Source organism: Sphaeroforma arctica (genome assembly GCF_001186125.1).
Source record: "Sphaeroforma arctica JP610 unplaced genomic scaffold supercont1.521, whole genome shotgun sequence".
Taxonomy (NCBI): Eukaryota; class Ichthyosporea; order Ichthyophonida; genus Sphaeroforma; species Sphaeroforma arctica.
The window spans coordinates 3732-20977 of NW_014040037.1; the positions used below are offsets into that span (position 1 = coordinate 3732).

Below are 17246 nucleotides of genomic sequence, written 5' to 3' on the forward strand. Positions count from 1 at the left end.
TTATTAAATAAAAATATTGACGTTTGTAAATACTGTATCCTTGGTACAATCGTATATGCTCATATGCGTTACTATTTTATGTATGTTTTACAAATATCTGTAGATTAGGTTTGTCTCATTCTCTATATTACTTCTCATGGAAGCCTAACGCCTTGTATGCCCAAAGTCGTATATTCCTGTCTGACTTTCGCTACGAAAATTACGTCCGCGATCGTTGAATCTAGAATTACCGTTGAAGCCTACCTGGGTTGAACTTACACACTACAGCAAATATGTGACCGTATCCTGCTCACGCTCAATCCTCTGTGGTGCGTTTAGGCATCCAATATATATATATGCATATTTATGGATGTGACTACCTATATGCGTTTATTTCACACACGTGATACATCTACAATATGTTTATTGTACAACTCTTAACATTGGCTGTGCGCAGTCAGGTGACTTCGTCTTCAAGACTCTGCGCTCGGACAAACACTTGGGGCGTGCCGTTGTGCTGTCTGAAGGGCACGCTCCAATACCGGCCACGTGCAATGACACTGACGCGGACAAAAATCAAAGCACGAACCAAAGCAAAGATGCGGGCGCACTCGCTGTTAAAAAAGGCGAGAGAGTATCAGTTGAGTTTCTGCACAACCAACATTGTTCCGATGAGTTGCTGAGTAAGCTGAGGGTGTGCTACCAACGTAGGGACCCTTTAAATAGCGTTCGCGGTGCGCTTGAGGTGGTGGTGTGCTATAGTACGACGGAGTATCGGTATGTGTGGAAAATAGTGTGGTCCAGTTACAGTACATTCGATGAGATTGTCTGGCCTGTCTCTTGTTGACACTGGAGTTCCCTAGAAATAGAATCCACAAAAGCATATCTATGTCTGGACTCGAAGTTTGTGCCTTCAGGGCGTTTCAATCTGATATGTGTTTCTGTGTTGTTCGTACCTACAGCTATTGCTGTATAGTACAGTGGCACTGTCTTCTTCGGGCCCTTTTCCTTTTAATCAGACTCTATCGCCAGCCACCGCTCACACTATCTTTACCCTTCATTCCCTCTGGCAGACACCTCGCCCGTACGATACCGCATTCTGGTGAACATGTGCTGGAGGTTGGGTGTTCCACCGGTAAGGCGTCCGCGATACTCAGCCGAAACTGTGGCCAGCTCACGGCTATAGATATCTCAACGGATTGCATTGCAAAGTGTAACAGCGACATGGCCGCGGGTGTGGGTGCGCAGTCGCACAATACAACGTACCATTGCTTCGATGTGTTTGCCGATCGGGCGTGTTTGCTGGATATGCTTAATCCCAAATCTGGTCTTGGGCATAGCAAGCAGACCCGTAGTCCGAAATTGGCCTGTAAACAACGCGAAACTCTTCCAGGGAGTTGTGGTTTGCCCACTACTCCTGAGGCAGCTATGAGCACTGGCACGAACGAACTGAGTGTGAAGGAACGCGATACGGTTCCTAGCACGGCTGTACAGATTTCAACAGATGTACCAGACACTAGGGCCCAAGATACCAACATCCACGGCATCAACAGTCCGGCAGACATAGGTGTGATATTTGTCGATATCGGTGGCAACCGCGATGTGCACTCTGTAGTTGAATTGCTGGCGTTTCTGGAGCGATACGCTAAGGACACGTGTGAGGTGGTGGTGGTGAAGAGTGAGGCGCTGTGTGGCGAGATGTATGCACAACTAGGTGTTGGCCTGAGGGTCACGAGAGACGAAGGCGAAATCAACAGCTCTTCTGGTCCAGATAAGTGTGGGCCTGGTATGGCGAGTGCTGGGCAAGATTCAGAAACCCGTATGCATGCATCACAGAAACAGACGAAGCCAAACGGCATGCCTGAGATGGTGCCGGCCCCTACTCACTCGTCCGTAGGACTGGGCGTGGGGACTGCGTGGATGCCGAATTGTTCTCTCTGGTGGAGCGCACTCTGCACTCGCGAGAGGCTACGTGCAATGGCTATCAAAGACAGCGTGGGAAAGAGTAGTACTGTACCCTTCGCCGCGAACATGTACCACCAACGACTAAGTCCAAAGAGTTTAAATTTTGGTGTGAGTAAGAGTTCTGGGGCTGTTTATATTTGTAGGTTTCACAACTATTCCGAAAGTGGTTGCAAACAATATCAGGAAGCTACGCAGATGCCAGGGTGTGAGGAGGAGTGCGTATATGATCATGATCATTGTCATGCTTGTTTGCTGCCTGGCCATATTGCCAGACAGTGTCTGCTAGTAGAGAAGCTCGGTGTGTGGTCCGCAAACGACGCTGGAAATGTACCATATTGAAAGGAAATCCATTTATTAGTTGTGCCCATGTATCAGCAACGATTCATTCCCCGCACAAAAGTGGAACGGGATGGGGTAGGTAGGTGCCATATCCACAGAATTCACAACGAGAGCAAGTTGTAAGGTGAAGACTTTCATAGGTCCGAAGTGCGCACCACAATTCACTCGTTGTCGATGGCCAAGTTGACTTCCTGCCCCGTTCTAACATTGCGCGCCTTAATGACTGCAGAGAAAATACAGACGAGCGGTCCTGACACAGTTCTCAAAGGTGATACCACCGGACACGAGAGACTTGAACCCAAACCCTAAAGTACTCTTGTGCATGCATGCCAGACAGCAATTATACATATACACAGACATAGGCACCGGTTGTCAAACCGCATTGTTACTCGGTGTGTGTGTTGCTACAAGATTGACCAATCAGTCTCGCGATGGAATCAGACACTTACCGATTTCTGTCAGACCGAATTGAAACGTTACGGTGCATTCATTGTCATCGGGGTTGAGCGAAGGATCGCATGGCACGCTAAACACGCCCAATTTAGTCAATGCAGGATCATCAATGTACAATGGAGGGGTGGTGCACTGTCCGGAGAAAATCTCCGATTTGATGGTCCGCTGGCCTAATGGGTCCAAAAGAAATACCAAAATTGTTGTTATTTCGAGCTCAAGATATCAACAGAGAACATCTGACCGCAAAGAAACAGGATAAATTTACTACAAGAGAACTCACCCTTGTGTACGGGGTAGTACGTTTCCGTGATTTGATGGTCCACCGGGATCTTCTGGCCTTGCTTCACATATTCGTGGAAAACCTCATCCACGACGTACTGTCCGAGCGACGGGTCGTATACGTGCCTACTCTTGTCGTGCTTTGCTAGGTCGTCGAATTCCGAGTGCTCCAGTCCGTACGTGTATGCACTGACCCGCGTCTTGATATTCGCCTTTGGATTTAGACCGAACAGCACGGCGCCGCGCACCACCGCCTCGCGAGGTCTTTTGGGTACAATCAACTGTAGGGAAGAGTTTATCTGATCCTTCACGGCGGCGCGCAGCGGCGTAAACAACGAAAAGCCGCCGACCAGTAGAACTTTAGATGCACCCGCTAACTCTGGCACACGGAGCAGCTGGTTCATGTGGCTTGTAATGTTCTTTATCACTGGTTCGTAGAGAGCGCACATGAGTTCCTTGGAAAGTCTAAGGCGCGAATGCCCAACTGCTGTGACGGAGGTGGTTGGGTGTTTCGATGTATACGATGCAGCTAATTCTTTGATTGATATGCTTGCCAGGTCTTTGTCTTCGAATAAAGGTGTGACGTTGATCTGTGCGGTGGATCCCATTTGATATGATTCTTTCATGCTGCTGATTAAGGACAACAAATCATGATTGGCTGCAGGGTTGCACTGGGCAAAGTGTTTGTATCGCGCTGCGCCAATCAATTCTTTGATAAAATCGACTATGCGTGCGTCTATACAAGCTCCTCCATACGGGCATCCAGAAGGTGCGACGAGTTCAGATCTAGACGCGAATGAGAATAGCGAGTGTTAGTATGTTGCAGTCTTGATTTGCCCTCTTTATGCCTCTATCTTGCCCAGAGATTTGCACTCGCCTAATTATGAACACAAACACGTGTAGAAGACGTCGATTACGCTTCAGTATCGAGGTGTTGTCATTCAATCGTGTGAGCATACGCTTCGTGATGAAGTTGGATGGGGAAATAAAAAGTTTATGCGGTGTAGTTGAAGTGGAAATAGAACAATTCAATACACGATGAGCATGCACGAAACAGAACAAACCTACACTTCTAGTGTGGGGCTGATTGTCTGTATCAAGTAGCACGTAGTGTCGATGGTGCCACCACCACAATCTAAAACCACCAGTTTGTCGTTCGCTTTCAACCCATGCGGGGTTGAAGTGTCAACCTCGGATAGCGTTGCTGCCTCCTGTATTATTTGAAAGGCTAATAACTATGAATTCAGTGCAATGTTCCGCTCGGGTTCACACAGAATGCGCTGGTAGGATGTAGCATAGATTCACCACTTAACATATATACATTTTACACTTTCTGTTCAAGTCCAGCTACTTCAAAGTTCTATTCTAACAAACAATAGACGACTAGTTTGCACGCCGCCTCCCTTGATACCATCAGCAGACCTACCGGTTCTAACGCGAAAATCAATCGGTCGGAAGAGATGTCCTCAATAAGTCCTGCAGTCTTCGCAGTCGCCCGCATAACATGTTTCGCTGTCGCTGTCCAGATAGCTGGGATTGTAACGACCCACTGTATATCTATTGCGCGGATTAGGAGGGTGCTCTCTTTCATTATTTTTTTGAGTGCGTAATTTTTCAGTGCCTCCAGGGAAGCAGCAATCACAGTAGTAACAGGTAGACGCAGCCGCCCATCTATGGACGTGACTTCTGGCACAATTCCTACTTTAGCTTCGAAAAGCGCCATCTTGAACTCTTTGAACAAGTAATGAGCTCCATTCTTGTTTCGAAAGTACTCATCTTCGGCCACCCTGCCGAAAGATACTAATTTACCGCCGCTATCAGTAACGACAGAGGTCACCGTTTTGGAGCTATGCGTTTCCCCCGGGGCTCCTATGTTGATGACGGACCCATGACTTCCCACGAAGCTATAAGCTATACCTGAATACGTGGTGCCGAAGTCGATTGAAACTACAGTAGAGGCTGGAAGAGATGATAGCATTCTTAAACATCTAGTTAACAATATTTGTGTATCCTAGAACTAAGTGTGAAAAAGTCGGCAGCAACGGGTCAGTTATATATAATCTTGCAATCGCCTTATATAAAAGTATCCGCATTGTAACTCGCGCATACGCGGGTCTTATTTTTCAAATCGCGCTCACGTATCATGCTATGATCACCTGGGCCGTTTGCACAAAATTTGGAAGTCTGATAGAGATCAACAGATCGTTTTAAAAACAAATTTCCACCCTAGTTATTTTATACATTTCTATCTGCAGAACGATCAGAATATTTATGGGTCTTGTGCCAGTTCATGTGCTCGGACCCGAAGCACCAGATATACGACATGTAGTGTTGACATTTATATATGCAAATGGGTCGTTCTGAAGCGAGATTATAACTGCGCCACCTGAATAAAATAAAGCCAGGAGCAACGAAACAACTTCATGAGTAAATTATCTGTAACATTCGCTACAAATGATAGAATGATATGCAACGCAGTATATATATTCCAGCAGTGATATGTCATAACATTTTCAAAAATCCGCTTGACACCACAGGATTGCCGATGCGGTTTTGAACGGTTTTCGAAGTACTTTCAAGCACAACCAAACTGAAACAGACATGAAATACTTTGATGCAACGCGATGGACGCAACGCTATATAAAGTGAGCATCGTACTCTACATATGTACGATACTTCTAACAGTAGTGCAGTGGTAGTTTATCGAAGCAAGTCAACGATAACTGCATAAGGATCATTTTTAACGTGCATAGGTATCCTAACCGTCGAGATTTTAACTGTCAAACGTTATCTTCTGCGTGCACGAGACCAGTGAGGTTTTAGATCATAGACTAGTCTCAGAGGTGCTTAAATACCTTTGTCAGCTGATCAGCTCTGTTTATTTTCATTTATCACCGTTTTCTACCGTAATTTTTAAATAGTACATATTACATCTAGAGATATTCATCAAATTTATGTACAGATGTCGCGTGCAGGCGATGGAGTAGTTTTAGCCGATCTTGCCCGCTTTGCCACTGCAACTTCGACGAGTACGTTGGCAGACAGTATTGTCGATACCAAAAACCAATCTCTCAGCACAACAGAGAAAGAAAATGTGACGGAGATGAATGAGGAATAGCCCGGGGAAGGGAGCACGGAAGTTGACAAAGCAAGACACAAGCAAAAGGCAGACCGTACTAGCAGTACAAACATAACAGTAGTAAAGATCGTGGAAATGGAGAGTGGCACAAATTGCGCTATTGATAGTTCGGACGAGGGTACAAAAGATAATATTGTCCATTTAACAGTCAAAGCTACGACCAATTATCATGCTAGTATTAGTAAAAGGCCTGGCACCGCAAGCATTGAGGTAGAATATTGGGATACGGACATTAGAGATAGTACGAAACAATCATTGGCAGTGAGTCCGAATAGTGCTAGTATGGAGAAGCAAAGAGATCACGGGAGTGATACGGAACTGGCCACAAATCAGGCCACTATGGATAACAACAAAGAAGTCGCCCAATCCTATGCCGGCACGCACGAGCTGATATGGGCGAGAACGTTAACGACACCAGTACCATGCAATGCTTATAGCTTCAAGGTCTGTCATGTCGTAGTCTTCATTTCGCCGTGTTGATTGCAAATTATTATATATACATGCATGTTTATTTTTGGATACGGTTTATAGGTTTGTATTTATAAAGATACATCGATATCGACTATATAGTCTTCTATGTGTTTTCCGGGGTATCAAGTCACAACTATGACTCGGTTTTCGTAGGTTGGTGTGTATTCTTTACATTTGCCTAGATCATATATGTACAGATTCATCAGTATATTTCTGTCAAATTTGGTCAGGCCGCAAAGATATATCGATAGAGATATTTTTGAACTTTTTTCCTGGTTCTCTATTTAGCTTTTCCTGGTTGCCTGTTCTCCAGGACGACAAGCATTTTAAACTTGTGAAAGAATGTCTCAACGCAGGCGGTTGATCTGAAAATTCTCTCATACCACGTCGATAAAGATGCGCCACATGTCGTCGACCGTATGAGGGCAATTGCAGGCATCATCCAACACGGCAAGCCTTGGTTTTCAATTCGAAATAGAAACGAGTGCGGAAGCTCGTTCTATGAGCGTAGTTGATTGTTTGTATTTACTTATTTGTACATATACCATTAGCGTGCATGCTATAACATGATCAACCTCTCCCAAATACAGAAAAGTTGGATGCTGCACTCTTACAAGAATTGACTAAACCTTCTCTGGATGCTTTAGAAACGTAAGTGCGAATATAAATGAGCTGGAAGTGCATCTCATTAATTTCCATTTGCGTGATGATCGTAGCTTATTGCTGCTTTCTGATTGCTGGCACAGTTTCTCGGCCATCTTCTGAATGATGACTGAAGAGGCACCTCTTGACCATCACTTCTCGACTTCACAGTGCTTTGAAGAAGACAAACTACAGGTTCCTTTTAGATCCCAAACTCGTGACAACATATTTGAAGATTCAGGGTGGTTGTTTCAATGCAATTGTAATCAATACGGCTACGCTGAAAGTCCGGGAGCAATCCAAGTGCTTATACAAATTTCCTGGGTCGTGCATGGGTAGGCACGTGCTGGCCGTGGATATAACAACTCCCACTGGCAGTGTAGCAATATTGATGACAAGCCATTTAGAGAGTCTGGCGTAAGTTGTATACATTTGTCGCCTCTCTGTATGTACAATATTTTCCCTCTAAATTTCGAACGTCCTCTAAAAATACCTTTTGAAACGTCTCTTTCGGAATTCGGAGTCTTTTTGCTCCTCTTTCGGCAATTTATGCAAAAGTATCCACGAATACAACCGGTTTTCTCGTTGCCGACATGTATTGTATTTTCTTTTATCGCAGGAAAAACTCTGGCGAACGCGTCAAACAAATGGACTGGGTCTTCAATCATATGGACACACTGAGTATTCCGAGTATATTTGGAGGCGATACAAATATCAGAGTAAAAGAGGTGAAGTGACTCGCTTATAACGCTTCAATTCTAGCATAATTTATCCATCTGCTATTCAATTTTTCAAGTATCCAGCTAATGATTCGGTCGTATCTAAACAGCTTAAGCAAACCAAAGTGTTAGCCTGAGGAAGCAAGCTGGCGGAAAAGGACAGTCAAATGGAATGTTTATAATGAATCATTGCGTGTAGGTCTCGAATTGAGGTAAGTTGTTGTTGGGGTACATATAGGGCTTTCGAATCTTATGCCACCCATCTTTGATCGCAGACAGTCGCAGACGCCTGGGCATTAGCCGGAAGCCCTCTAGGTGCAAAATACACCTGAGATCTGAAATTGAATGACAACCTTCCTAGTAAGTTGTGTCAATATTGGCCTTAGTCAGCGCATTTTCGAGATTCTTCGCAACAGTTTCATTCTTCTTAAATGATGTACATTGTCTGAAGGAGAAACTCTCTCTACTCGTTTATATGCAGCGGACCCGAGTTGTCTATATGCCCCGCATTTTCAATTCGATAAATTTTCGTCAGCGAAGGACAGAATTTGAGGTAATTAGAAATGTAGCAGGGGTTTTTTTCCTGCTACCCTATAATATTCCAAAATGTCGAGGGTAGTTCAAAGTTTTTCACCTTCCTAACATCACATTCTGTTTTAATCCCTATATAGTGAGCTAGCGAGCTCTGCCTCTAACTTCCACCTAGTCGGTAAAAAGAGGTATGACCGTACAAGCAGTAGCTTCTTATGTCTAGTTGTGCTCGTATCTATTAAATATATTGTTACCTATTTACATATCTAACGATTTCGTTTCGCAACACTTACACTGCCAGGTTGCCTTGTGGAGTGTTCCCATCTGATCACTTTGGAATTGTGGCCAACATTGGCATCAAATGAAGGTAACCAATAGATACGTATTCATATGTGGACAAAGCCTCCGAATGAATATATACATATAACATGGCCAGGTGAATAAAGGCCTCGGTGAAAAAATCAACCTTGACCACCCAACAGTTAAAACCTTTTTGTAAATACGTCAGGCGGTTCCAAGTCGATTTTTGTTTCTGCTGTTGCCTGCTTTTTTTGATGATTCGGCTTTATACTCTACTAAAATTTTACTATTGAATTTGGTATAGGCCCGAAATTAATGTTAGGGTTTTGGGACCCAAACCCAATTTTCGGTTTTTTTTCTTGGATAAAATATATCTGGTTTGGTAGGAACTGGATTGAAGTAGGGTATATCTAAATAGAGTATAGGCGCCTGCCTCCTACTTTTTTGGGGGGAAATGTTAGCAGCCGGGCGAACAAAGCCTCGAGTGTATTCGGTACAGTTTCATCGGCTATTTACTCTCTAACTTAACTAGTGTCTCAGGAACAATAAATAAAAATCATGCGACGAAAAGCAAACAGTCTCGTGCATCTAGAAAGTACTTGTAGACAATAGCAGCTCCGATATAGAAGACAGATGCATACACAGGCAAAAAGATAGTACAATGCATTGTACAAATAAGATGAAAGAGGCTGATTTGTAATCTGAAACATACGCCTTCATTGCACTGGGGGGTAAGGAATAATGTGATCGCCAACCTTGACTGAGGTGACACCTTCACCAATACTCTCCACAATTGCCCCAGCCGCGTGACTGAAGATGTAAGGGAACTTTCATTCGGCATCTTGACCTGGCTGTAATTATATTATATATATATATATATATAATATATATATAACAAATCCCTTCTTAACGAATGTGTCAAGCGTAGCGGATTAAAAACGTTTCAAACTGATGGTGATCCAATATTTCAAATTCGGTGCAATTTCATTCCAAAGGGCAAATACCAAATAGTATGTATCTGTGAAATGAATACTGAATAGCCTAATCATAATACATAGGGCAAGGCCAAAGAACATATGTGTGTACAAACTGTGTACATAGCTAAAATGATTAAATGAAGGATCCTGGGACCTGGAATCTGGATTCCACATTGACTCTGGAGTCCCCGAGTATGGAGTCTGGAGTGTGGACCAGTGGAGACTGGAGAGTGTGGAGACGAGTGTGGACTGTGGTCCTGTGGAGTGAGTCTGTGGAGTGTGGACTGTGGAACCCGAACGGCGAACAGTAGAGTGTAGAGTGTGGACTGTGGACTGAGAGTCTGAGACTCACTGATCACTTGGGCTCAGTGGGCTGGTATGTATCATAGATATGAGGTCGCGACATGTCGTCTGAAAACACATGTAAACGACCGTCGCGACGTGTCGTCAGAAGTATGTCGTATGTCGTTTAGATATACATACTGGACAAGTTACAGTCGGAAATTTTCAAAATATTCATGTTCATCCATTGGTAATCGATGAAAGGTTCCGTGATGATTGGCGATATTTTCAGATATTGATGATTCAGAGGGTCTAATCTCTTCAATCTTGAGTCGGCCACAAGACATGTCGCGAACCCAATGTCGCGACATATCGCCTAAAAAAAACATGTAAACGACCGTCGCGACGTGTCGCCATACGTAGGCAAAAAACATGTCGTAATGTCGTTTACCAGCTCAGTTAAATGATAGGCGACTATGAACAGTGAGTAGTGAGCACTGAGTCGTATTTATGGTGTCGTCTGTACTATATTTGCCGACATATTGTTTTTCATACAAAACAAAATTCTCAGACATGTATGACACCTCAGTAAGACTTCTAAACTAAAGAGTTTCGTATATAAATTCAGTCATCAGTACCTTGAGAATAGTACTCTTGTGTGGGGGGGGTCCGATGTCGGCGACAGTCGGGCCGACGTAAAACCAAACGACATGTACGACGTGTCGTGCGACATTCTGGCAGGGTGATGTCGTCGTGGTCGGATGCCCACTCAGTGCCCGCCCGCGGTGAGTGACAGTGACTGTATGACTGAGTGTAATATGTATGATATATAAATATTTAACTTTTTGTCAAAAAAATAAATTTACATATTTCACAGTTGTTCAATGTTCAATTGTTCACACTTATAAGTATTTTTTTAAGAATTTGTTTTTATATCTATATTATAAAAAACCGAAGCATAACAAATAAGATATAAATACATAAAAATAAGTAAAAACCCTAATTTAATATTTAATTAGTAATTTGTCAAAATTAAATATATATATTTCCAGAGTAGAATGAGTTATTGACTATTTCTATTTTATAATTGTCATTTGAACCGAATCTGAATCTACTCACTGCTCTTCGCTATACTATTCTATTTTCTACTCCTAAATTCCCAGGGACCCAGAGGTGACGCCGTGACGTAAATATGTAAATATGTCATATTGACATATATGTTGGTGATTGTTTTTTATTCTATAGCAGTCTGCAATCCGAACGGCTTGTTACCTGTAGGGCCCGCAAGGTCCGCAGCCCCGCACTGACGGTTACACTCAACAGTAGTGCAGTCCAGCCCAATATTTTTAGTAATATATAAACCAAAAGCCAACCTATACAACTTTCAAAACAAAACATCCAATAAATAAATTTATATAGAAATGAGTTTGCTTGTAAGAAGCGCTGTCGCAGTAGTCACTTTCAGTGCGGCATCCGTCGTGGCTGAGAATGAAATGCTTGTAAATGAGAATGGTATTGCTCTTCCACGTGATGCTGCCGGCAACTTGGGCTGGTGGACCTCAAACGAAGAACCGGCGGTGTTTACAGCCACACCCGTCTTCGGACAAGAATCAGAATTACGAACTTTAGATGGGCTTTGTGTCACAATTGATGACAGTGATGCAACACCGTGGCCAGTTCTGGGTCCTTGTACAGGTGAACTATACTTGTTTGAACAAAAATTGATTAAGTGGTACAATCATGCCGAGATCTGTTTTAGTGAAACAGAAGGAATGCTTTCAATGGGCAGTGGCTGTGGGTATAAAGTGCACAAGGTGGCACAACCTCTACGAGCAAGAAATTTCGTGCGAAGAGAAATATGTTGGCCGTTCAGATCATCCTACCTGCAGTGGATTCCAAGAGCAAAAACTTTGCTGTAAATATTCGCACAATTGTGGAGATCTACACAAGTGTACTTCTTCTTTCTGTTGTAAAGCTGATTCTGGTGATGAGACGACCACCTATATCAGCCCAGCTACCCCGAGCTCGACTGTTCCAGAAGCAGAATTCATCCAAGCACCAGCTGAAATCACCCAAGCGTCGGTAGAAGAAACTTCAGTAGAAGTAGTCGATGTTGTGGTAGACAGTGTGGTTGATAGCTATACACCTAAGCCCACCACCAGTCCTTCACTCCAGGAGCCGAGAACTTGTGGCAATTTGAGCCAGTTCACGCGTCTCGTGCATTGCACTGATGGGAAGTATGACGACAGCATGGCCGATGTAATTGCTAGCAGGTACACATACAAGGAAATGTGTTGTGTTGTGTTATATCGATACAACTAGATATGTAATTAAAGCTTTCATTCAGTTTCTACGCCGCTCCTTTAACGAATCAATATATACATATATATATATATATGGTTATATATAGGGTTATATATATATATATATATTTATAATAGGTCCAAACTGGTAGTGATCAAGAAACGCGATGATAATAAAAAAACAATTTATATATCGATCACAGAGATTGTGATCGTTTCTCCGACTGGATCTTGTCGAGATAATGAGAATGTAGTAAGCTAATTCGTTGTCGAGCTTTTGAAGGCGATAAAACACGATTGTAGTTGCACCAGGAATGGCTTGACTGTGTGGATCGGCGTGTGTACGGCAACTAAAAAAGGGTTCTCTAGCTAAAGTCTCATAACGTGAATCATTCCCATACCGGGAGGCGTGAGACTAAGACATTTCGCGATGATACTCAGGTACCCTTTCGTATTTAGCCCCTTTAGGACCTCCTGCCTAGGGATAGTCCCCGACTTCCGTGCCTGGGTCATAGCATACGGCATCAGACCAACTATTCAATACCTGATTGAATACTCGCGGGAATTATTCATTAACTGTCACGCCATAATCAGAACCGAAGGTACCGCCGCGCACGGCTGCTGTTATAAACGCATAGCTCCCAGAAGCTGTAATTGCCGTCCGGCTTTACTGTATGACATCTCAGTGACCTTATGGCAGCCCCATATTTGTAGCTTTGTCAGCCGCTTGGCGGAGCTCAGTAGGTGATCCATGATCTAATACAGCATTCGCATTGTGCAAACAGGAAGAAGATGCGTCAGAATGGACGTACACGTTCTTCGTCACTATCTTCGGATATCTATGGATATTGATAGTTACAGTTATAGCTATTTATATATATATTTATATAAATATATATATAGATAAAGATATAGATTAGATATAGATATGGATATCATATAGATGAAATATAGACATAAATTATAGTACAGATACACAATTCCCTATTGCAATAACTATGGCGCACACGATCTGCGCTACCCCGGCTTGTGGGAACGACACACACAGATTTTCAATATTCGATACAGTATGCGCACTTGCATAACCACCACTCAAAATACATATTACACAAATGTATAATTCACTAAACCACCAAACTAATACACTGGAGACTTGATAAGTGTTGTAAAAAAAGCAAACGAACAAGTGCTGAGAAGGCATAGGGTCAAACTATCGCTGACAACAACGTGGCTGATAGTAATGGGATTTCAAATGCGCGTTTACAAACCAAAATATTATGCACATGTCCATTCTTCGGTACGTATAGTACGTATACAGTACAAATATATACCCATTCGTTCTCACCAACCGACTTACATCATCGTTGACCGCACGGCACCATGACAGGTTGAGTTTGAGAAGGGTGTTTCGGCAGGTGTCGATCAAGAGCCTGAACACCGCTTCGTCGATCAGGTCTAGTCCTTTGAGATTGAGAGTGTGCAGTTGTGTTCCGTATGCTGTGTGTGATGAAGACAACAGTATCGATGTGAACATATTAGGAAACGTGATTTCTTCCAACGTTGTTATTTGAGGTGATACAGCTCTGGTCCAGAACCGGTCAGAAGAAGCGAAACAAATACATACATACACGATTCTTCTGAGCTCACCACCCTAGAGAGAACTCTCGAAGGCAACGTGGCATGGACAACGAACGATGACAAGGACAAGTTCACAAAAGAGACTGCATTAGACAGAGACTGCAAATCGTCGCTTAGCCAAGGGATCCACTACTGAAACAAGTATGAAGATTTTCCTATCATATGATTTTGCAACCATTGCACCGCCACACGCTCACTGCAGAGCCAGCTAAGCCAATCTGACGATTATGTATCGATATAGCCGTGCGTGACCAACCTTCTGCCTACAGACTTCTGCAGGATTTTTCTTCTGCAGAACTTTTGAAACCACGAACGAGGAACGACACACGAGAACACCTTAGGATCACTAGTGAGGCACCCGCTATTCCTGTAATGCGAAGCTCGCTAGTGTGCCCTACTTCAAACTGGTTTTCACCACAAGAAGTTACGGAGTGGATGCAAAGAATCTATTGGTAATGACCCTTCCGTTGCCTTGAATCTGAGTCTTGAAAGTGTGTTGCCCGCAAGCATCGGTCCGCGACTGCAACTCCCCATGATATTTTTTTAGGACTCTCGTACTATCTATATATACCAGGCCATCCGGAATGGTTTCGCAAGCACCCACAACAGACGAACGATTCCACATATAGCAGCATTATAGGCTCTCCATATATATGCACTAGACTGGTATGGATATAGTACTGTAAACTGTATAGCAATTGCATACCGTTGATGATGAGTGCCACAGCTTCATTGGTGACGTCTCGAGAGCCGCCTATCTCCAATCGCTCAATAAGTTTACACTTGTCAATAAAACTGCAAGTCCGATTGTAAGGACGAGTGCAATGTGTTAGTTCCAGAAAAAGGGAGAGCGTGCTTGTGAGGGATGTGTACAGCGTTACGAATAGGTGCTGATAGTTGCATGTTCGTGTGTGTGTCGATGTGTTCGCAGCGCTACCTTTTGCACACGTCATTGCACATCCGTAACAAGGCCAATATTCACACAAAAACGCATGCGCATACGCACACGCACGTCAGTCCACTCGCCGTGAGAAAACAACTTCATCCCGCAGCTTGTCTAACAGGGACAAGCCCAACACCAACAAAACAGATCAATGCCACTCGATGACTTGCTGCACTTGTGACAGGGTAGGTAGAATCAGTCTCCACGATACTGCACAAGCGCTGTTGGCAGAAGAGATTCAATAGGGGCCATCCACGCGACTACGGTCATGCAAGGTCCAGTGTAGATATTCCTACCCCACCCCCCATCCCCCAACCAAACACCCCTGCCACTAGACTGTATGATGCACTGGTCAGCGTACGACCGTGCAGACACAAAGAAACCATACGTCTGGGGCAGAGAAGCGCACACAGCCACTCTACCAAGCACGTGAGCGATCTCATTATACACGCCGACAGCCTCATATTTTGCATAGCTCACATGCCGTGGGCTATGGCCATGCCTACCTCGTTATGTGGAAGTCTGTGAGAGCCACATTGTCGTTCATAACCAGAGTCGTCAGCGCCGAACAGCGGTCGGCAATTGCTTTGAAGGTGATCTATGCAGATGAGGAAAGTCAGTCGGGGTGAGAATATACAGGCGATGATTTCAAAGCTCGCAAGACTCAAACGCTATCTACCGAGTCGTGTGTGTGAACACACCAGCGCTGAAGCTGTGAGGGATATGCATGCTCCTCAAACAACCAAACATATACACACACACACACACACACAAACTAGCGCTCAGGAGCCCCTCACCTCTGTTAGCTGAGGGTTGCCAGATATGTCCAAGGTGAGTAGATTGGCACCCACTGACCGGAGCAAATGCGCCATGCCCTCGTCTGTAACGCCATCCAAGTAGGTAAGGCCGAGATGCTTCAGACTGGTCAGAGTTTCCAGGTGCTTGAGTGCGTCGTCGTCCACTCGTGACATATGATTCAGCGTTAACGTTTCTATTTCTGTGGCGAGAGGGAAGTGAGGTGAGAGAGAAAAAGTTCATTGAGAGTATTGGTGTATATGAGCGCTTCTATCCACCATAATTGCTCCATAAAATATGCACAAAGGTTTCTCAAAGTCAATTTACAGTGAATGCACTCCCGCGCAAAAAAAACCCCTACTACCACAACTCGCAGGCACGATGGGTATGTAATTCGGCTAATACAGTAAACATACCTCTGCACAGGAATCCCATCGTTTTCAAGGTAGCCTCGCCCAATTTCGCTGACCAAGACACATCAAATTCAACAAGTTTTGTGTGTGACTCGAGAAAGTCTGAGTATATTTGATCTGTCACCAGATATGAACCGTGTAGAAGCAGACTAGTGATGTCCGGGCACGCCTCGCTTATAACAGAAAGAGCCTATAGAGACGGATGAATCAGATCAGTGCACAAACCAAGAAACTCCAACCCTCCGGTGACATGGAGGCTGGAGGTAAGGAGCTCAGCGATGTGGGAAATGAACCGGATATGCATACTGGCGTGACACATGTGATACTATGCCCACCATCACATTGTCTGTGAGTGCCTGAACGCGAATGGCGATGGAACCAGAACTAACCTTCCATTCTGATAAGTAGCCAGTTATATAAACATTTGATTGTGCACAGATCAACGCATCCGCACCCGATCTCATGAGTGGCTACTAATATAAATTATCACTCACCTCATCTTGTAACTGGCCGCACTCGCCCAGGTGGAGCTTGATCAACTGCGGGCAGTTGTATCCTATTTGTTTGAAACTCTCGGGGTCTAATTTCGCACAATCCAGCAAAATGAGTTGATTGTGTGTCTCGTTGTCCTCTAAGAAGAGCGGCAGAATATCTGGTCAGGGCGATGGTCAGTGACAATCTGGTTAGAAGTCCAGTCTGACCTATGTATTTGCAGCTGGGAACAAGAAGACATAGTCACCCAACATAACAGACTCTAAATGAGTGCATCTCGTTCAAGATTGTACAACAGTAAAGTGCGTATAATCTATAGCAAAAAAATACGCAGCAATGAAGTACATACCTCACATATTTCCAACATGTTCTGCTACCTAGACATAAATGATAGCTACAACAATTCAGAGTCAAACTCCTTCAACACCATAGTAAAGGTAATATATTAACCCAAACGTATATACGTAAATGTACATACATACTTGTATGTATATATATATGAATATATACAAGTAGATATATATATATATATATATAATATATATATATGTATGCATGTAATATAATAGTATAATAATATAATAAT

The 17246-nt window shown here is 43.7% G+C and overlaps 5 protein-coding genes across 5 annotated transcripts in view; 3 read left to right on the top strand and 2 right to left on the bottom strand.

The window, feature by feature from the left end:
• Positions 1-440: 440 nt before the first annotated feature.
• SARC_06930 (hypothetical protein) lies at positions 441-2434 on the top strand (the record flags this gene model as incomplete). The annotated part of the gene is made up of 2 exons (XM_014299136.1): positions 441-756; positions 1053-2434. Coding segments are annotated over 2 exons (1547 nt in total), but the record flags the coding sequence as incomplete, so codon positions are not given.
• A 10-nt stretch (positions 2435-2444) lies between these two features.
• SARC_06931 (hypothetical protein) lies at positions 2445-4993 on the bottom strand (the record flags this gene model as incomplete). The annotated part of the gene is made up of 5 exons (XM_014299137.1): positions 2445-2506; positions 2733-2906; positions 3017-3801; positions 4084-4226; positions 4442-4993. The coding sequence occupies 5 exons, from the start codon at positions 4991-4993 to the stop codon at positions 2445-2447; spliced, it is 1716 nt and encodes a 571-aa protein (XP_014154612.1).
• A 1236-nt stretch (positions 4994-6229) lies between these two features.
• On the top strand, positions 6230-8004 carry SARC_06932 (hypothetical protein; the record flags this gene model as incomplete). Its single annotated transcript, XM_014299138.1, has 5 exons — positions 6230-6598; positions 6939-6984; positions 7216-7276; positions 7439-7684; positions 7887-8004. The coding sequence occupies 5 exons, from the start codon at positions 6230-6232 to the stop codon at positions 8002-8004; spliced, it is 840 nt and encodes a 279-aa protein (XP_014154613.1).
• Positions 8005-11717: 3713 nt separating this feature from the next.
• SARC_06933 (hypothetical protein) lies at positions 11718-12160 on the top strand (the record flags this gene model as incomplete). The annotated part of the gene is made up of 1 exon (XM_014299139.1): positions 11718-12160. A coding segment is annotated over exon 1 (344 nt), but the record flags the coding sequence as incomplete, so codon positions are not given.
• A 3302-nt stretch (positions 12161-15462) lies between these two features.
• The window catches only part of SARC_06934 (hypothetical protein), a gene marked incomplete at both ends in the record, with an annotated part of 6945 nt that continues 5161 nt past the window's right edge, over positions 15463-17246 (bottom strand). The window contains 4 exons of the mRNA XM_014299140.1: positions 15463-15558; positions 15758-15957; positions 16172-16358; positions 16663-16797. Of these exons, the coding sequence (XP_014154615.1) occupies positions 15463-15558; positions 15758-15957; positions 16172-16358; positions 16663-16797 (618 nt within the window). The remainder of the gene's footprint in view (positions 15559-15757; positions 15958-16171; positions 16359-16662; positions 16798-17246) is intronic.